Here is a 22,064-nt window from a genome sequence, read left to right on the forward strand (position 1 = left end):
GTGATCTGTTTGAGGTGTACAAGGCCTTGGATGGTTTGAGCAGGCTCAGTGCTGATGGGATTCTTCCGCTTGCTCAGATTAAGAACCTGGGGGGGGCATAGATTCAAATTGAGGAAAGACAGTTATAGAACAGGGGTGTGGAAGTTTGCCTTTAGCCAGTGGGTAGTTGATTTCTGGAACAGACTTCCATCTGTTGTTGTGAAAGTTGGTAGCTTAAATAAATTTAAGGCTGAACTAGACAAACATTTAGAGTGACCGGATGGGTGAAATGGGAAGGTTTTCTTTCTTTTTTTTTTTTTGCTGATGCTCTATAGCAAAAAACAAGCTTATAAGCTTGCTTTCTTGCATCATATGCCTCAACTAATGTACTCTCAATAGAAGATCCATCCCTGTGGTACCCATATATTTCACCAACTCTGGTGTTATGCCATTATGTTTGGCTGCCTTTCTGGCTTTCATCTTTTGTTTAGCTGCACTCAGCTCTGCCAGACAGGCAGAGCTGAGTGCTGCAACCTGTAAATTTATAGTTTAACCTTGAATATAAATTAAGTTGTAATAGAAAGCTCTTTCTATTACCTGAATTATGTCCTCTCCCCAATATGGACAGGTATGCAAGAGTAATTCATGAGTGGTGAACTTCACCATAGTTATATCACTATTATTTACAGAATAGATTCTGTGAATCTATTTGCAAGTCATGAACAATGAAGTTTTTGTGCATAGCTTAATCTCTTTTTTCTTTTTTTTTTTATATAGGTAAAGAGTGAAGATCTAATAAAAGCATGTATTGAAAGGATTGAAGAAATTCAGCCTATACTAAATGTTGTGGTAGATACAAGATTTAATGAAGCTCTGGAAGAAGCAAGAAAAATTGATCAGTTCATTTTGTCCACCATAAAATCTGAAGAAGAGCTAGCTAGAGAGAAACCATTCCTAGGCATACCTTTTACTTCTAAAGAAGCCATTGGTATAAAAGGTGAGTCTTGTGGAAGTTATCTTGTTTTTAAAATCATCATGCAGCAGTAAAAAAAAAAAATCCACATTATATTTATCATGGGAGGATATAGTCCTATCTGGGACCATTGCTAACCTACTGTGCACGTGGCTATGTTAGAACTTTTAAGTTCTAACAAGCAAACAAGTGCACAGGGTCATGTTAGATGTTAGGACTGTTGTGCACAGGACCATGTTAGGACTTTGGATGCAAAGAAAATAACTTCCCTCCTTCCCACACATGAAAAGGTCTGTCTTAATTATGGCCATTTGTAGACTTCCGTGTTAAAATGGCTCTGGCTGTACCTAGTATTTTGTTTGGCACCTATATATTTTTGCCGAGTCATTTCACTTTACTTATTGTAAAGGTGGCATTGTGGTGATCTTCAGCTGTCACGCATTATTTTCACTTTCTGAAGATACTACCAATTGCTCTTCCTTGCTTGATTCTAGATATATATTTCTCAATATGAATTACATACAAAGAAAAATACATCTGGAAACTTTTTAAAATTGTGGAGAAAAATATATGCCAATCAACATTTCCCTCTTGGAAAGAAAGTATTAGGTTTGGTGAAATATGCTATTCTATTAAAATGTAGTTGGTGTACATTGGCCATCTTTAGTGATAATAAGCACATTTCTCCTTGGCATTAATTACACAAGATAGTTACAATTATTATCTTCAGTGCAGCTAGCTCATTCCTGTAATGCCCTTCAGGTTTCCTTTCATCAGAAACTTTCCAAATAAGTTCTGTTTCTTTCTGTGTTTCACTGTTATGCTCTGGTGCATCTTTCAAAATAATCCCACAAGCATTCTGATTCAAATTTTGGAACTGTGAGGACCAAAGAAAAAGATTTTAGTAGTGTAGTGTAGTGTAGTGTAGTGTAGCTTAGTAGACACACAGCCCCTTGCTGCCAGTATTTTGCACTTATTGATATAGATACTACCTCCCATCCGGAATTGAAGGTATCCACAATTTTATGCAGTATTATCATTCATATTTGCTTACATCGCAGGAAAGGTAGTTGTCAGCCCTGATTGTGGAATTTTCTTCTCACAAGAGATAATTATGTGACAAGATCTTATTTTCTTCTGACAAGAGATTATTATATGACAAGATGTTATTAAATTCTAATTTATACTGCATTTTTTTTTTTTTTTTTTTAACTAGCAGTGTGCTGTATTCTCTAGACATTTATTTATTTTCGAGGAAGCAAAGATTAAGAATTTCACAATAAAAAGAGCACCCTGTGAAGATGCATTCCAAGGTTAAAGGTTGTTTATTCACAATTTGTATTGTTTTGGGCTGAAATAGTAAAGTGTCTTTAGTTACACATTTATATAGAGTGGGCATATATTTTTCAATGCATTACAAGCTTCTCTAAAATTAAAAATTAAATTATGTGTTTACTCTCTGGGATGACCACAAGGTGAGAGGACTTTACAAGATAGAGAGAATACAAGAGCATTATACCATATTTAGTAATCATGTGGGCTTGAACTTCGGTCACTCAAAGTGTGTACACTTTTGTACCCTCATACTAGATCAATTGGCCACCTGTTTATTTTATTTGAAAGAACACAACTTAAAAAGTTTCCATCAGACATTAATAGGTTTTTGTGTGGGTCCCATTGATGCCCAAAAAGATGTTGAAACAATATTAAATTTCACACCAATGTTTGTCCAGTACAGAAGTAACTGCATTGTTGATACATGCACAGCATTCTTTCACACCTTGGACTTTAGTGGACATGCTTGTTTGTTAAAATAATCTAAGAAAAAAAAAAAATCCAAATCAGTTATATCTAAGCAGCAGGGGAGCAAAGAAATGAGTCTTTGTTGTCCAATCCTTTGGCTTGAAAACATGTTATCCCGGAATTTTCTATCTTCCTGGTCTTCGGTGTAGAGAAGTGCCATTCTGCCAAAAAATAACATTTGGTTGTGGTTGTTTCATCTGGTGTACAGCAAAATAACTGAAGTGTTTGACTGATTTCTTCATGAAAGAAGAAATGACCAATCACCATACATTTGACTTGGGATTATCTCCATCAAACTCTTATGCAACATATGGGTTTCAGCAGTTTTATAGGAAAAAAAAAACTTTTGTACACTCCAAGGGTTGCACTAGTTTTAGCAATAGACACATTCACAAAAGGGTGATGGTCAATGTATTGAAAACAGCTACAAAATACTACAAATTTTTTTTTTAAAAAGCAAAATTTTACCTTGCTGAAAATATGCTCAACTATATAACCTAACCTCAATACATATTAAAGAACAAATAAAACTGTATTCAGAACATAATGGCTTTACAGTTGCTAAGACTGTTCAGTTGATGTTAAACAAACCAAACCCAAACAATGCTGAAAATAGCACAGACTACAGTCAGTGTGTTGATATCAAACAGTTGTCTGATTTCATGTGCTTTTGCAGCACTTATTGATTACCTGCTTAAAAGGAGACATGTATACAGAGCCGTGCCGAGCCATTTTAGTACCTGATGAAAAATTGTACCCTCCCCTAAAATATTTTAAAAAATATATATGACTTATTTAAAATACATTTTTGGTTTTAATAAAAATTAAAGATGAAAAAAATAAATAAATAAAAACTGTTTAAAGTAATTTTTATTCTCATAAGCAGTATTTATTATAAGTATATAACAGATTTGAAATGAATGATATACATCATTCATTTCAAAAATAATAACAATATTATTATAATACTTGAAACAAATGTTTCGTCAAAAATATCACAAATTAGAATAATTTTAATTATAAATAAACAATATTTCTTTAATGAAAACATAAAATTGAAAACGTTGGCAATTATTTAATCTTTCTTTTAGCACCCCTTTCAGCTTTTAACCTGAGGCAAGAACCTCATTCGCCTCACCCTCAGCGTGGCTCTGCGTGTATATATAACATTAGCACATTGTTTAGGTGCTGTTTTGACGTGTATATGCATCAAACAGCAGTGGGCATATCAGTGGTTGTATGCAGACATTGCATTGTATCTCTATATTGCTAGGCATTGATTCAGAATACCCAGAAAGAAGTAGATCTTGGCAGATGAAGAAGACCATAAGCATTACTTACCTGGATAGTATTGGAATTTGATATTCTACAATTTGTAACCTTTCATATATTACATGACTAATCGATATCATGGTCTAACCTGTAGATGGCATGGGTGATGTAGTATTATTGATTGCTGTGCTCTAAATAGGTTTCTGTTACCTATCTTCACAGTGCAACAAACATCAAATTTAAACCTAATTAATCACACTTCAAAGATCTATGCTCCTTTCCATGCTTCCGGCCTGCAGGACAGTATCCTCTGCTGAACTGCAGGTCTTGGCAGGTGTGCTTTCAGTGGACCTTCATCTCGTGTTCAAAGGTCTCTGCTACCAATTAAAACACAGAATTCCCACTGGAATTCTTGGCATAACCTGTAATTTAGATGCATACATCAAGCAAGAGAAATCAGGATATGGAAAAATTTGATAAACATCTTGCAAACTAGATGGGATACCAGCAAAACTAGGCACGTGACACAAAACTTTATATCAGATATTACCTTTGCCATTGGAAGAGATGTTTAGAAATGGTTCAGCCCTAGTCTTTACTCTTAATTCTTAATCACTGGTCACAGATCCCTAAATGTGAAATTATTTCAATTCGGCCTTGTCAACTCACAGTTTTTTTCCTGCTGGTCCCAGCAAACTTGGGCTTGTGATTTATCGTTGCTCCAACTACATGTATCCAACGAAATTGACCAAAGATCAACAATAAAATCTTACCATAATAATTTTGCTGAAGTAATGAAGCTATTCTCTTGGAAAATGAAGAATCCTTTCAGGCATTCCAAAGATTTGCACTAGTGTTTACAAAAAAAGAGATGTTGGTTGCTCCACCCACTGCTTCTTCTTCAATTGTTGAACCTCTGGCAAATACACCTACACCATCTACTGCAAACTCTTAAACTTCTGACCATTACTTGATGTGTATGTTAACTGTTCAACAGACTTTTTGCTTTGATCTGGAAACGTATCCTAAACTTCAAACTGTGGAGGGGGGGGGGACCTCACATTGATACTTGATTTAGGCTCTTGGATTCTACTGAAACTATTACTTACATATTCTGTGTACCTATCACTGTTATCAAAATTATAAAATAGACCTGATGTTGTTGTTGTTTGTTATTTGGTTTTTAGGAGCATTAGCAACTAAGGCCATATTGCTCCAGGAATATGCGGTGGTCATTCCCTTGACCTTTTCGCATCCTCCGTATTTGGTGGTGACGGGCTCGAACCCCGGTCTAATCAAGAAGCGTGTGCTATGCACTGCTGCTCCTTCCCACCTGGCTACGGAGGTGCCTTTAAAATAAAATAGACCTACTTACCTGACAGGATGTACCTAGATAGAATGTCTTGCTAGATTTCTTTTTCCCCAGAACAACTGATTTCAATGTGGCCTTAACGGGGATGACTTTATGATAGGATACACCTGACTGGACTACGTGATTGGACTTTACTGACTGCACTTACCTGATGATACAAACTTGCCTTCTCCTTCCATGGATCAGAGTTTTTATTTTCTGTTTCTCCACATCTCCTAAAGGAGTAGAAATTATGGCCTCACGAGGCAAACTCTTTTTGCTGGTACCCAGGATTTGGGTCTCCTATGGTACAGGATTGTTGGCACCCACTAGTTTCTCCATGTGGGTGCGGCATTATTATTTTTATTTTATTTTATATACTTTTTATTTTTATCTAACTTATTTTTTTTTCTTATATATACATTTTATTTATTTATTTATTTATTTTACAAATTAATTTATCTAATTATTTCTTCTATCCTATTTGTATTTTAATTTATTTTATTTTACCTGTTTTATTATTATCTTTTTTTTTTTTTTGCTGACACCCAAGGACACTCATTACTGTCTGTGGGTGTGGGATTTTTATTTATTTTATTTTTTAATTTTTTTTTTTATTTATTTATTTATTTTTTTTTTCTGGCCCCCAAGGACTTTCATTACTGTTGTAGGTGCAGGATTTTTTTTTCCCTCTGACATTTTGCCCTTTGCTTGAGGTGGGATTTTGCTGGTGCCTGGGTTTGGGCTCCACTAGTATTGGACTTCACCAGTGGAGTTTGGATGTGTTTTTTTTTTTTTTCTCTCTATCTCTTTGAATGATCCCAAACTCGTTTTAAGCATTCAGTACGAGCTGGTTGAGGTCTGCCACAGTACATGCGCAGTTGTGGCCCACCTCCCCGTGGTGTAGACGGATATTGGGCAGGCTTTCCAGGTCACCTTCCTGGTGACAAAGAGGCCAGAAACAGCTAAACAACATAACATGCCTTTGTAAAAACAGCTAAACAACATAACATGCCTCATAGACCAAGGGCATGCAGGTTTCCATAGACATAGAGAAGGCATTTGATACTACCTGGCATCACAGCATTCTTAAGAGACCTGCATGCCCTTGGTCTATGAGGCAACCTGCCTATATTCATTGAGAACTTTTTATGGAGTTGTTCTTTTCAAGTACGATATTTTAACTCCTTTTCTACGACATTCTTGCAGGAAGGAGGAGTTCCGCAAGGGTCTATACTGAGTGCAACCCTTTTTGCCCTTAGAATTGACTCTATTACAAAAGAACTTCCAAATACTGTTTAGTCTTACCTTAATGCTGATGATCTCTCTCTCTCTTTTTTGCCATTCTCAGAACATGAGATCTATTGAACGTCAATTGCAGATATCCCTAAATAAAATGCAAAAGTGGGCAGTGCTCAAAGCTATCATCTTTCACAACAGAAAACTGTTGCTATACACTTTTGCAATCAACCTAAATTGCATACAGATCCCAAACTTCACATGTCAGACTTGACCATTCTGATTGCCAACAAACATCAGATTTTTGAGATTAACCCTTGACAAGAAGTTAAACTTCCTTGAACATATTAAATTTATATGTAATACCTGTCTCAAAAAGCTCTACATACTAAGAGCTTTATCCACCCTGTCTTGGAGAGCAGATTGTACCTCATTGCTTTGATTATATAGAGTATTGATTAGATCCTATTTGGATTATGATGCTCCAGTCTACGATACTGCCTGAAAGAGTATACTATGGTGGCTGGATCCTATACAACAGAGTGCATTACAGATTGCACTTGGAGCCTTCAGGACATCTCCAACTCATAGTCTATATATTGAAGCTCATGAACCCCCTTTGCACCTCTGCAAAAAAATGTTACTACTCAAAAAGTATGCAGCCAAAATAAAAAGTTGCTGTTTGCATCCTATTCACCCATACCTCTTCAATCCACAACTACCTAATCTCTATAGAAATAAAGCTAATAAAATAAGGCCAGCAGGCCTACGGCTTTTTGAAATATCACAGAGTTGGAAAGTTCCTCTTCACAATAGTCAACAGGTAATGAATTACTTTCATCCACCTTGGCCTCCCCTTCCTCAACTGAACTTTGATACTTATTTTCTTCAATGGGGTAAGAATCTTCTACCGACTCTCAACCCGAAACAACTCCATGCAAGTCATATTCAGAGCTATGTTGATTTCCTGCCAATATATACCGATGGGTCCAAATTTCAATCAGCTGTTGGAGCAGCAGCAGCAGCAGTGTTTCCCTCTGCTATCATTTCAGCTTACCTTCCACCTGAGTATAGCAACTTTTCTGCATAACTCCATGGAATAAAATTAGCTCTAGAAAATCTGAATCTTTACCCATCTCCAAAATATTTAATTTACACCGACTATCTCAGCTCAATTAGAGCAATGAAAATCCCTCCTATACAAATCATCCTGTTTTCAGCCAAATGACGCGGTTGCTCTTGAAAATTGAACATCGTCAACAATTAGTGAACTTTTGTTGGATTCCAGTGCATTCAGGGGTAAATGGGAATGAACTGGCAGATATATCTGCAAAAAATCTGTTAACTTTAGATTTTACCTCTGTCCATATTCAAGCCTTGGACTATAATGTCATCATAGCAGCAAAATGCCTTGCACAATGGAAAGAACTATGGCACACACAGACTAATAATATTTATGTTCATGTTTATGTTCCTGTTTCAACTTTTTCAGTTGAAACAGGAACCAAAATTTTGGCACTCAAGCATCCAGACAACGAGAAGGGAAGAAGTGGTACTTGCATGGGCAAGAATAGGGCATACTCATCTGACTCATATCCATCTACTCACAGGTGATGATCCTCCTCCTCGGTGTCCACACTGCTCAGCACAACTAACAGTCAAACATATTCTTATTGACTGTCCTCACTATCAATAGGACAGAATATGAGTCCTGCTTTCTTTAACAAATCTTCAACAACCGAGATGACTAGAGCATATTATTGGCGATCAGGCAAATAATAATGAACTTTTCAGCTTTCTGAAAAAAATTGGAATATATCATTGATTCTGAATAGTTTTCCAAAATGAAATTGAAATGGCTTCAATTCTGAATTATTTCCTAACACATCCCTGTGAGCATAGCACACGCTTCTTGATTAGACCGGGGTTTGAGCCCGTGACCACCAAATACGGAGGATGCGGAAAGGTCAGGGAATGACCACTGCATATCCCCGGAGCAATATGGCCTTAGTTGCTAATGCTCCTGAAAACCAAATAACATCCCTGTGGAGTGGTGCATTATAGGCAGTGTAGCTTATGTGCCATTAAACACCCATAACATGCACACTGCACAAACATAACATTACACACATTTCTGAGCCTTTTACAGAGTTCTGTATTCAACATAGTGTACAAAGGTGGAGTTGAACTGACATTCAGGTGCAGTCCTACATAAGATACTCTACATGTCTACATTACCTATCTTATGCTAAATTTGTTTGCTACTTCTGCTATATATTGCAGATTTTGATTGACTATTTGGGAAATGTAAGGTATATTTTAAAAATTAAAGTTCATTTGCTAAAATTCTTAGTCAGCTGTTTTAAATCTTGCTTCACAAGGAGGAAAAGTTGTTCATATTGGTATAATTGTTTCTAGATTCAATTTTCTATTTTGTAAATCTTAAATTGTGTATTTCAGGTTTGAATTTTGCAAGTGGCTTTGTACCAAGAAAAGGCATAAAAGCTGAAAAAGATGCAGATGCAGTTGCAGAAATGAGAAAAGCAGGAGCAATTCCTATAGCAGTTACAAATGTTCCTGAACTCTGTATGTCATATGAATCACCAAATAAGCTGTATGGTCGCACAAGAAACCCATATGATACATCAAAAATTCCTGGTGGCAGCAGTGGTAAGTAATCAGTCAATCATCAGGAATTATGTTGTGAATGATTGCTCCATTTCTATCCATAAAAATACTACTTTTGTGTTTAATTAGTCACGTTGATAGAAACTTATTTTCGTAGTATACTCAGCATTTTGTATGGATATGAGAGTTGTCCCAAAAGTATTGCACACTGTGCATGTGTAATCTACTGGTTTATGTCATATTGTTGACTATAGCCTTTTATTAGAGGGTAGATCTCAAGTAACAAGGTCCGTTTCTACAATTTTCATCACTGGATGAGACATTTGTGAGCTATAACATTTTGGAATGGATGTAGAGAAAAACACATGAAAGATCAGTGACTGTACATTAAAATTGAAATGTTACATTTAGAATCTCACAGAAATCCATAATGCCTTTGGGAGAATTTTGCAGGGATAATAATCTTGACCAGAATGCATTGTCTCCTGTGACCTTTATTGAAATGAAGGTCACAGGAGACATGACATCTACATTTTTGTCTATTTTGAACATCATTTGGGGGGGGGGATTAATGTGTGAAGAAATTACTAAGGAAGTGGGTGTCTCAAGAAGTGAGGTTCAGAGGATTTTGATTAGTATCCTTCAGAAAAAAAAAGTGATAACAAATTGGTATTCTTTGCCGTATTTCAGATGATGAGCAGAAGACCTGGGAAAACTTAAGAAGTTTGATCCCCAAGCACCTGGACTAAAGAGAACTGTTTCTTCCACCCCTACAATAATAGTTGGATCTTGCCTCTCCCACCATATGGTTCCAAGTTTACTTTTTGTTTAGTTATTTCATATTTTTTGTTATTTATCTGTTTATTTCATGTTATACTGATATTAATTCATATAACCTAAATTAACAAGTTAGGTAATATATGCATTGTGTTATGTTTCAGGCATGTTCAGTTATCAAATGATGTCTCATAGGTTAAAAACTTCTATAGTGTGCTCAAGAACTGTTTACCAGAACCTCATAAAGTGATTCATAGCTGTGAGGAAACTGATTGCAAGCAGTGTGATATGAATGCACTGTTTTAATTTTGAGTCTGAAAAGAAATATCAGAAAAGAAGCTGTATAACAGTTCCTTGTTGAAGTACGTTGTGTGCGTGTGTATTACATTACATTAAAGCGCCATTCATAATTACCATATTTTCTGAATAATAAAATGCACCCATGTTTTAGAAGGCAAATTTCAGAAAAAAAAATATTTTATTAAATACATTTGAAACAAATTCACAAGTGCTTACTAAACAAAAGTCAGTGAAAAACAAAGCTTTTGCTTTAACTTAACATATAAAGCCAATTATGTATTGCTGCTACTGTCATATTTGTAATTACTGATTGTATGATCTGAACTTTCACATTCTTCAAAGAGTTTATCATCTTCAGGGCCACCGAAGATGATAAACTCTTTGACATTGCTGATTCATATTTCTTGAAAGACATGGTAAGTATCTCATATTTTGCTAACTCCCACTAATTTTCACCCATTCGCACACCTGAGAAATGTTTGGTCACTTCATTCTTCCTTTAGTGTGAAATTGTGATTTAGTGCCTCCATCTATTTGATCTACTCTCACACGTGAATAATTTTAAGAGTTAAGATATCCATTCACTGCAATTGGCTAAGATCTGGAATTACAGCTAACTCTGTTTAATTTGGCAATCATCCTTTTTTTTATATCTGTCATGTGTGATTTGAAATGGTCACACAATAAAAGAGAACCCTATATTCTAGTATATAAGTTGGCTCAACATGTAAGTGAACTTTTATTTTTTACCTTGGAAATACATGCTTAATCATATATTCATTGTCAATCCCCTTCTTTTAAGTCATCTTTGCATTTCATTTAGTTGTGGTGTATTACAGTAAAATCTGTTTTAAGAACCAGTCTACTTTTTAAAGCAGTTATTTCTGCTCCTTATTTTATTAATATTATCTTTTAAGTAAAATGTAAAGAAAGTAGTAAGTTTATACAGTCCTTCCTTATGCAGGAGGCCACGAACCACCATCTAAAGGTGGCAACATGACACTGCTCATACTGATGCTATGTACGTACATGGGAGGTTCTGATTATGTAACTGAGACATTCCTTGTTGTCCATTTATAACTGTACAACACATTGGTTTCTCCAAAAAACAACAAGGAGGCACATTTGTTATAAAAAGTTAACGTTCTTAACAGTTTACTTTTGCAGAATTCAAAAAGTAAACCCAAAAACACAACTCTTGACGAATTCCATTAATTGTTTTTGTCTGATTTAGAAGATGAACAAATTGTTAAGTTTTTAAAGGTGAGCAACAATATATTTGTGCAAAAATATATATGTAATAAATTGTAAATATATTCATATTAATTTATGTCTTTCTTGACCTTAAACACATGCTTTTAGTTCAAGGTTAGTATTTTTTACTTGGCGTATAAAGTGATCGTAAAATTTTAGATGATTTTTTAGTGGTTCAGAGGTCAACTCATATGCCAGAATGTGTGGTAGCTGTTTTAGGAGACCACTTGAACATTTTGACTGTAATCTCTCTCTCTCTCTCTCTCTCTCTCTCTCTCTCTCTCTCTCACACATCATGACTAAAGGTCACTGCATGTACCTAGCTAGTATATGTTCTGATCATAAGGTGCAGAAGAATTTTAGGCAACGTTTTCTAGAAAAAACGTGTCCTATGGTGCAGAAATTATCTATACTTAACACAAGGAGGGAGGGTGGATAAAATGTTGTGATATATGTGTGATCACAGAAATGTTACATAACAATTTTTTTACTAAAAAAAATAAACAATGACTCAAATTGGAGTATTTTCTTATATAATAATAAGAGGATCAAGGCTGTTGTTACAAAGTGGAGAGGAGGTTTTCAGGGATTGCTTTCAAAATTAAAAAATTACACTACATAATTTGTGAATAGGCCTTTTTCTCAACATTTACATTTTAAAAAATTTTCTAACTTTGTAGGTGGTGAGGGTGCCTTACAGACTGCTGCTGGATCTGTACTTGGCATCGGTAGTGATCTTGGTGGCAGTATTCGTTTGCCTGCATACTTTAATGGAATTTTTGGCCACAAGCCTTCTAGAGGTAAGTTGCAATTAAATTTTATTCAATTTAATTTTTACAAAAAAAAAAAAAAAAAAATACTTGCAATGTGAAATGAAGAAATGCTTATCTGTTATAGATGTTATGTAATTTCTGTGATTCCAGAAAAATTAAATCCATTAAGGCAAATTTGTTCATAATAGTTGTCATCATGGACAGATCACAGTTTCAACTCCCAGGGATGGCAAAACAAACACAGACCTTTTCATGTTGCCTTAGGCTGATTGGACCCAATTGGACCCCATGCTTTTTTTTTTTTTTTTTTTTGCAAACTATTATTTGGTGTTGAGTTTGAGTGTTAGGCTTTAAGCATTCATAGAAACTCTACAGTTATAAACTAAATGCCCATTTTTACAAGAAGACAAAAGCCATGACTATGTACAGACTTCTGTGTTTTAACAGTAACTGTCTATTGCAAAATAGACCTTTGTCATGCACACTGTATGAAAAAATGACACAAATAAATTGCACATACATTTTTCAATAATAATAATAAAATAAAATATATCCATACTTGGAGGTTCTAAAAAACCTCCCTAATTAAGGTGTTGCACTTCCTAGGTCAATTTTGAGCTTAAAAAGGCTTGATACAACCCAAACGATGACATGACTGTCATCTCATCACTAACAAGGAAGTTCCTGTCACATCTTTGGTAGCAAAACTCTATACACTCTGTTCTTCGACTATTGTTGAATATTTTTGCCATATCCACCAGCAAAAGAAACAATTTGGTATGAGATTCCATTGGAATTGCATACCGAATTGTTCTATAAGAAGAAGAATACATATTTTCCTGTACAAAAAAATGACCTGTACATGTGGAAAGTTACTTTGTTTTCGACTACAACAGTGTCCCATCCCTTCCCCACACACACAGAACACTTACCAGTAGTACTTGTTGTGTGTGGGGGAGGATTATCATTACTATAAGTTTTCTGCAAAACAAAATGTTGACACACTGCATCATACACCATATTCTATTGATTTAAATATGACTGTTGTGTATATTAATTTTTGAAGTGAAAAGTAAAGTTAGTCAGATATTGTGTTGAGTGATTTTACATTTTTTGTAGGTGCCTCTGTAGCCAGGTGGGCAGGAGCAGCAGTGCGTAGCATACGCTTCTTGATTAGACCGGGGTTCGAGCCCGTGACCACCAAATACGGAAAGGTCAGGGAATGACCACCGCATATCCCCGGAGCAATATGGCCTTAGTTGCTAATGCTCCTAAAAACCAAATAACAAACAAACAAACAAACATTTTTTGTAATTACTATGGAGCATTAACACTTTTGACACACTAAAATAAGCCAGTGTCCCTTTTTTGAATGATTCTCATAATTGTTGGTCCCATAATGTTTATTCATTGTTTCTGAACTGCAACTGATTATTTAGTGATACAGCAATTTCATTTTTTGGATAGGAATTGTTTCGAATGGAAATCAGTTCCCTACAGTTACAGGAACAGCAGATAATTATTGGTTTACAGGACCATTGTGTCGATTTGCTACTGATCTGAAACCCATGTTGAAGGTTCTGGCAGGAGATAATGTCAACAAGCTGAAATTGGATTCTAGTGTCAGTATTTTAGTATTAATAAGTTTATTCAGACATTAGTTAGCATTTTGATTCAATTATTTCATTAATAAATTAGATCATTTTTTTTTTTTTTTGTTATAATGTGAATATTTTTTTTAATTCAAACAAGCAAATTTTTTTAAAATTAAAAATTAGGTGGATTTCAGCAAATTAAAAGTGTATTATATGGAAGATAACGATTCAAAGAATTGTCTTTCCAGTCCGGTTCATCCAGAAATTCAGCAAAAAATATTTAAGGTAAGACAATTAACTATTCTGATAACTGAAATAACAATAACAGTTATCCCAGTATTCATAAATAGTATATATTAATGCTTTTTCAGCAAAATCTAAGCAGAGACAAATGTGAAACATGCCAATAGCAGGCTGTTTTGAGCAGGCGACAGCACCAGCAACTTTATTGTATTAAAAAAATAAATAATATATTTTATCCGTATACCTTAGCTAACCTAACGTAATTAAACTATATAACAGTTTCATTATGCTAAGGAAATTTCCAAAATCAGTTGGTACTCAAAATTTGGAAAAAAAGAAACTCACAATGGAGAAATTCCCATTGCCGACACTGCCGGCTACCAGACAACGAACACTACCATCATGCTGTCATTTTTACCTCTGCTTGGATTTTGCCACTTTTTCTCCTTTTCTTAAGCAAACCGTTACAATTGTTAAATTACTACTACCTGTCATAGCACCATAACTAACCATTTATTTGCTTTATTAGTATTTACAGTAAAAATGAAGTATTCTTAAAAATTATAGTTAGACTTAATTCATTCATTATTCATTCTTCTTAATTCATTCTTCTATTGATAGCAATTTAGTAAATTGCCATTAATAGAGGAATGAATCTAGCCTTTTCTTTCTGAAAAGAGAAAGGTGAAAAAAAAAAAAAAAAAAAAAAAAAAAAGTTAAGAAATGTTGGAAAACTGATGGCAATTAAGCAAAATGCCATAACTTTTTCCACCAAAACCCTGTTTCCCATGTGTGCTTTCACATCTTCCTCTCCTCTTTCCCATGTCGCTATTTACATAGCTTGTTCATTAGAGTTTGCCAAATGTGTGGGTTAATGGTACAGTCATGGAATGAATATTTTCATGGAATTTTTAAAAGTTATAAAAATAAAAACTTTGTACCTGCATCCTTTTAAATATTAATTTGTTCTTATTTGTCCAACATTAGAGTGAAATAATTGACAAAAATTAAATCATAAATTTTTAAACTCATTAAAAATAGTAAAAAAGAGTTATTATTATTTTTTTATTTTCAGTAGTAGTAGCATTCTATAATATCTATTTACAGTATTTATCATTTAATTCAATTTCTAGATCTGAATTCCAGAGAATTTCAGATTTTTTATTTTTAAATGCAAATTAAAATTTTTAATGCTGCTGCAGCCAACAGGTGCGATCTCTTCCTTAGATTTTCAGTGCTATTTTCATGATGACATCCATTAAAAATTGTTAGTTAGTTTTATTTCCAGCTATTAGTTGAAAATGAAAATAAGACATGACAACACATACTGGAAGTTTTCCAAATGATTTGTACATTAGCAGAAACATTATTTTAATTGCATATGAGACGACCTTGGAGATAAATGTATGTGTATACTCCTCAGAGTTCACACACAAAGCATATTCATGTACATATTCCAGAAAAGATTAAATCTTTACTGATAATATTAAGTTCTTCACTTGATTGACCTAGCATATTTTCTTCCATGTTTCCCAAAATTCCTGCTTACTGCTGTCATCCACCCAAGCCTATGGCACACAAACTCATATAATATTAATACTTATAAAAATTAAAAATACAGTGGATTCCAGTTATTTGGGCCACTGGTTAATTGGGGGAGCCGTTTATTTGGGGCAAATCTTAAAAAACAGAAACCGATTGAGAAAAAGCCAGGGTTTACTTCGCTTAATTGGGACAGCATGCCGTTTAATCGGGGCAGGAGACTGCAGCACTGGAGATTACCTTACGATTGTCTCCGACGGTACCATGTGGTTTGGTCGAAATTCTGGAAGTCACAACCATAAAACAATAAAAACAATTAGCAGTCACCTGTTTATTGGGCTTTTCTGTTAGTGAAATCTATTATAAATGGAAAGTAAACTCGATCTTACTGAATTTGCGATAATACCAACAGCTGGAATTCTGTGGGTTATTATGGTGAAATGTGTTTACACTTCCATGAAATCTTCAATAATATAAAAAAATTAATTTTCAGATCTTCTCTTCATTCCTATTTTTAAAGCTTTGTAACTCGTTACTCTGTTCTCACTTGCACGTATTGTGTTACTTGCAATTTGTGTGTGCCTTGTTCTTTGTTATTGATTGCTTATCTTTTTACTGTTTTAAATTTTAACCCCCACCCACAAATGTCAGTGAACAGAAATGTCAACTAGTTCGTATGTACATATTACAGTACGTATTAATTATTCCGATTATAACGTATATTCTTCCAATTTTCACGTATCATTTAATTTTATAATTGGTAAGGTAATGAAGGGTAAATTTGTGCTTAATATATCTTTGCTTTTATAGCCTATGGATAATATTCCTCCTATTTTCGCTAATTAGAATCGCTGTTTAATAGAATTAAAATTCAATTCACAAACGTGATCACAATGACTGGCGCTTACTGCACATCGTATAGTGAACAGTACTTTACTATGTTGAGTTCGTCGTAACGTGATTTGATTGTACAGTGAACCAATTGTAAAGGGAGGGATACATTGTATTTTTAACTATTTACTTGAAACTTCAGATAATTGGGGCAGCCGCTTAATCGGGTCAAAATGCACTAGTCCCGATGTGTTCCAAATAACTGGAATGGACTGTATATATTTTTTAAAAGTTTAATTGCCATCATTCTATTGCTTTTTCTACACATGCCATCATAGTAGATATAGATCTTCTGTGTGCCATACTTTTATTTTTGTCATGCAATTTTTATTGCATGATGAATCTTTAATATGTAGATTGATTATAGCATCATTTCCTTATTTGAAAATATTAGCTTTGTAATAAAAATATTACTGTTAATGTTTATATTCAATGTTATAGTATAGTATACAAATTAATTAGCTAATCTTATTAAACCTTTTATAGTTTTTAGCCTACTTTCAAAAATATGGAAAGTAGGCTTAAGATCTCTTTATGTATTGTGTCCTAATTTAAACCAAATTGACATGTGAGAAGGTTTTTTTTTTTTTTTTTTTATGAAACCCCAAACAGGAGAGGTAAAAAAAAAAAAGGTAAATTGCAATAATTGGATGGGAAGGATTTGTCACCTTTTTTAGGAACTGGCTGGATATGAGCAAATTTCCAAGCAGAAGGAAAAACACCTTTGGAATAAGAAAGTGAAAAAAGGCGACACAGAATAGGAGTAAGCTCAGGGCCAAAGGTTTTGAGAACAAGTAGAGAAATACCATCAGTACCTGGAACTTTCTTAGTATCAGGATTGTTCAAAATCCTTCTGACATCCTTTTGATGGAAGACCACAAGAGGCACTGAATGCAGTGTATTGGGAATGGTGGAAGGTCGTTTACCAAGATCATTAATACATGAGTTGCAATCAAAATAGGAAGCTAGCAGGTCAGCTTTATTTTTGGCTGAAGTTGCAATAAAACCATTTGGTTTTGACAGAGGTGGAAATAGAGATGGGCAAAAGTTGCGGCCAATAGTTTGGCAAGGGACCAGAATGTTCAACTACCATTTGGACAAGAAGCAAGTTTTCTACTCTTAGCCTGTTCAAAATCTTGTTTGGACTGAATAATAACTTCTTTGCAATTGTTGCAAGCTTTTGTGTAGGCAAAAAATGAACCTGGAGATTTGGATACAAGCTAATTACAATATGCAATATTCTTCTCTTGAACAGCCTTAGTGCATTTATTGGAAAACCAAGATTTAGATAAAGGACAAGATTTTAAGGTGGAGCATGGAATAAAGGATTTCATCCCTACAAAAATAATTTCACTGACACGATCTGAGCAAACGTTGATATCAGAAGATTTTAAACAGTAATCCGACCAAGGAAAAGAAGAAAATAAATCTCAAAAGATCATCCCATTTTGCATTCTTGTAATGCCAATTGTGAGGTTGAGAATGGTCACTGGAGAAGTGACCATCACCAAGTTGTGATCTGAGGTGTGTAGAGGACCACTCATTGTGACCGTGTACATAGAAGGGTTGTTTGTAAGAAAAAGATCAAGCGCGTTGGCTGCATTGTTAGTATTGTCCGGTATTCTGGTAGGTAAATGAGCAATCTGCACAAAGTCATTAGTAATTACAAAAGCCTCAGCATTTTGACCACCTGGTTCTGTGTGACTAGAAAACAGAAGCCAGCTGCAGTTGTGAACATTAAAATCACCAAGGAAAATTACCTCACTATTAGGAAAGTTGGGCTGGAGAAAGTAAAGTTGCAAACAGAGGAAGTGAAAGAGTTCCAAGTGATCAGTGGAGTTGGGAAAAACAATAGAGGCAACAGATGAATTTGATAGAATGTGGTACACAGATTTTAAGCCAGAGAAGACTGAAAATGGAAGATGCCAAATTATTAAGTCTCTGACAGGGAATATCAGAATGGAATATATGCACAAGTACCACCTTTTAAGGGAAAGGAGTCATACAGCAAATAATTCAGACAACTGAGATGAGCAGTGTTTGAATCAGCCGATAACTGGGATTCTGTAAGAAAAAGTGCGTGGTGTTTGGCAGACTAAGTGGAAATGGACCTTATTGAGATTAGAACTGAGACCCCGTATATTTGTGAAATGAATGAGGAAATGTTTAGGGGTTTAGATCTTTTCACACAGAAGTTTTTTTCTATTAGTTTGACAATTCATGATGTATTCAGTAGTAAGAAAAGGTGGGAGGGACATGCTGTATGAAGTAATGAAATTTTTGGATATGGCATACACATGGCAAGAATGTACCCAGATTTTTGACATAATGTGACCTCGACAATGCCCCCCACATACTCACTACTCAGACTTCCTCCAGTCACTGTCTGGTAGAGTAGAGCCAGCAAGATTATACACTAGCTGATCCAGAAGCCTCCTAGAGAGTTATCAATAGGTTCTGTTCAGTGGACTATCTAGTAGCCAGCCTCGGAACACCGTTTTAGAGCATCATCCCCTCGAAACGTAAGGAAGATTGGATCTCTCCATGATGTATAACTTCAAAATAATTCACTCATACTGCATGATGGAAGAGATGGTGGGGGGGGGGGTTGCTAGAGCTTTGGTCTGGAAACTAAACATGGGTTCCACCGCTTCAAGCCTTCAATAAGCAAAGTAGTGGTATTGCACTGGTTGATGAAAGTCATTTACCACCTAGTATTGCCTGGTAACATAGAGGGATAGCATTACTCGGTGTGATGAGTGTCACACCTCCACCCCTGCTTACTTTGGTTTGTACCTGGGTGAAAAAATGGTTTTGTTTTCAGCACATGAGGATTATACCCAGGGTTGCTAACAGCTTCACCATCGTAAAGGTGCAAGCAGAGGATTTTGCTGTTACAAACCAACTGGACTTTGCTGAAATTAGATCCACTTTACTTGAGTGTCACCCAAATGTTCAGTTCCGTCAGCATTTTAGACTCCCATGTAGCAAGCCCAGCTTGGCATACCTGAGAGAATGTCTGTGACAGCTTCAAGGACCTAAGTTCTCTGATGAGGTATTTTTATTTCCATTTGCCACTTGTTTCAATATGGTTGTCAATCAAATTATAAGCACCATCACTACCTGTTAGGATTCTTGTTTATCTTCCGATACAAACCATGGGGAGTTTTATATTAAACTAAATTATACCAGATATTCAGTATGTGCATAGGCACTTCAGGGTAGGAGTGGAAAGACATTGATTGTGGTCCCTTTAGATTTTTGGTGGATTTAGAGCAGACTGTCAAGGCAACATAGCATTAATTTATAGAAAAGAGCAAAAATAAATCATCACCATACAGAAACCTTAAAGACAATTCTCACTGGCACTACATTAAAAAATCTGTCAGGAGTATCCATATTTCTTGCCTTTTGCATTCATATTTCATACTGTCAGCAGCAAATCTGAGATCTGGCTGCATGATCTACACCTAAAATAACAATACCATAGAATTTCAACAGAAATGGAAGTATATCTTACTAAAATAAAATCTGCCCAGTCCTGCTTGTAGAGAATATATACAAAGGCATTTTATTTTTATGCACCATCTTGAAACAGCCACCGAATGGATAAGCACCACCCATTTAGAACATTTGCATTCAATACAAACAAATTTACAGTACTTGAAGGATGTGTCCTAACAAGGGGGTGATTTTGTTTTGATTCATGATCTTTAAAGAAGATTAAAACAGGCTCAGCATGGTGAAAGAAGTGGAAGTAGGCACCATCAATTCTCTTTGGAACTTCTTATTATAATTTAATGTTGTTATAAATCAGTTAAATTATTAAATTAAAACTTATTTGCTGTATTTTGTTGTTAACCCAGTTCTTTCTAATTTTAACATATCATGAAACCAAATTATTTAATATCTTTATCTTTTACAGACTGTACAATATCTTCAAGAAACTTATGGATGCACGGTTCAAAAAATCACTATTAAGCAGTTAAAATATGCACTTGGTGCTTGGTTTCACAAGCTAAATTTGGCATTTGAGTATCCGTTGAGTGTGGAACTAGCAAATAGGAAAGGAAAGAAAAATATACCTCTTGAAATAGTAAAATGTTTGTTAGGATATTCTGATCATACCATTCAATCTTTGGTTTTTGCAATATATCAGTCATTTTTTAATCCAAAAGACACTAAGGTTCATAATGAGTATATGGAAATATATGATCAGATACAAAAAGAATTTAATGAAATTCTTGATGATAATAGCATTTTTATTTACCCTACTCAACCTGTTTTAGGTTTGTATCACAACCAGACTCTTTATAAATTTTTTGACATTAGTTTCACAGGTATTTTCAATATATTAGGTTTTCCAGCTACTAATTGCCCGGTAGGTCTTTCTTCTAAAGATATTCCCATTGGCTTTCAAGTTATAGCTGCTATGAATAATGATCACTTGACATTGGCCACAGCAGTGGAACTGGAGAATGCATTTGGAGGTTGGGTCCTTCCTGGACCTGTGCTTTAAAAAATTAAAAAAGATAAATAATAAGGTGAAAAGGTGCCTTAAAAGCTTGAAGAAAAGTTTAAATATGTGAATTGCATAAATTTTAAGGTAAACGAAAAAATTATTTAGATATTTGGATGAGAAAATTATTTGGATATTTAGAAGAAGAACTCTTTATTGCATACAAATTTAAATTTATTATTAAGAAATAGAGTACGAAGATAATATTAAGATACAGGGTATTTTCTGTGCTACATGACCCAGTAAGTGAATTTATATCCAAGGAAAGTGCAATGAATTAAATGTATTATGTTACAGTATACCTGTGTTGATGTTAGTTACAGTATTACAATAGTTTTTTGCAACTGACTGCCTCTAGTGTCCAGGTACAGTTGAATGTGATGGAATGGCATGTTTGCCAGTGTTCATAGTAGAACCTCACTCTCAGTGTAACAGTGAAATGTGATACATTTCCATAAATTTAACATTTCCTAAGTATTGTAGTACATTTTGTTCTTTATAAATCCTCACAAGATGTCTGACAGATACAAATCACCCACATTAGTATTAACCCCCCCCCAAACAATTCTATCTTTTCTGTTTTTTTAATGTACCACATTAAAAAAACAGAAAATATTGTTTAACAATGTAATGTTTTTAAATTGGTTAATGAGTTTCTTAAAAGTTACAAGTACTATTTAATAATAACAAAAGTCACACTAGGGCCAACCGGAATATTAATTCTTCTGCCCAAGTGTATCATGTTCATGAATTCTCTATGTTCTCTGGTTGATTTGCCTATTTTTCTGGACGAAAAACCTGAGTTTTTGGGTAAGAAACCTTGCCAAAAAACCTCTGTGGCTGAGTTAGTCAGTCTCAGGCCTACACCTGAGACTGACTAACTCAGCCACAGAGTGAAAAACATCGATGAAAGTTCCTTGTGTCA

The 22,064-nt window shown here is 34.8% G+C and overlaps 1 protein-coding gene across 1 annotated transcript in view; it reads left to right on the forward strand.

Moving 5' to 3' along the window:
- Positions 1-21,139, forward strand: part of LOC150081277 (fatty-acid amide hydrolase 2-B-like) — a 29,106-nt gene extending 7,967 nt beyond the window's left edge. The window contains exons 2-7 of the mRNA XM_090379482.1: positions 757-976; positions 9,078-9,287; positions 12,257-12,376; positions 13,817-13,971; positions 14,128-14,229; positions 20,546-21,139. Of these exons, the coding sequence (XP_090235608.1) occupies positions 757-976; positions 9,078-9,287; positions 12,257-12,376; positions 13,817-13,971; positions 14,128-14,229; positions 20,546-21,139 (1,401 nt within the window). The remainder of the gene's footprint in view (positions 1-756; positions 977-9,077; positions 9,288-12,256; positions 12,377-13,816; positions 13,972-14,127; positions 14,230-20,545) is intronic.
- The last annotated feature ends 925 nt before the right edge of the window (positions 21,140-22,064 follow it).

The sequence above is a fragment of the Mastigoproctus giganteus genome, chromosome 8 (genome assembly GCF_048544385.1).
Source record: "Mastigoproctus giganteus isolate SK-2022 chromosome 8, ASM4854438v1, whole genome shotgun sequence".
NCBI lineage: Eukaryota > Metazoa > Arthropoda > Arachnida > Uropygi > Thelyphonidae > Mastigoproctus > Mastigoproctus giganteus.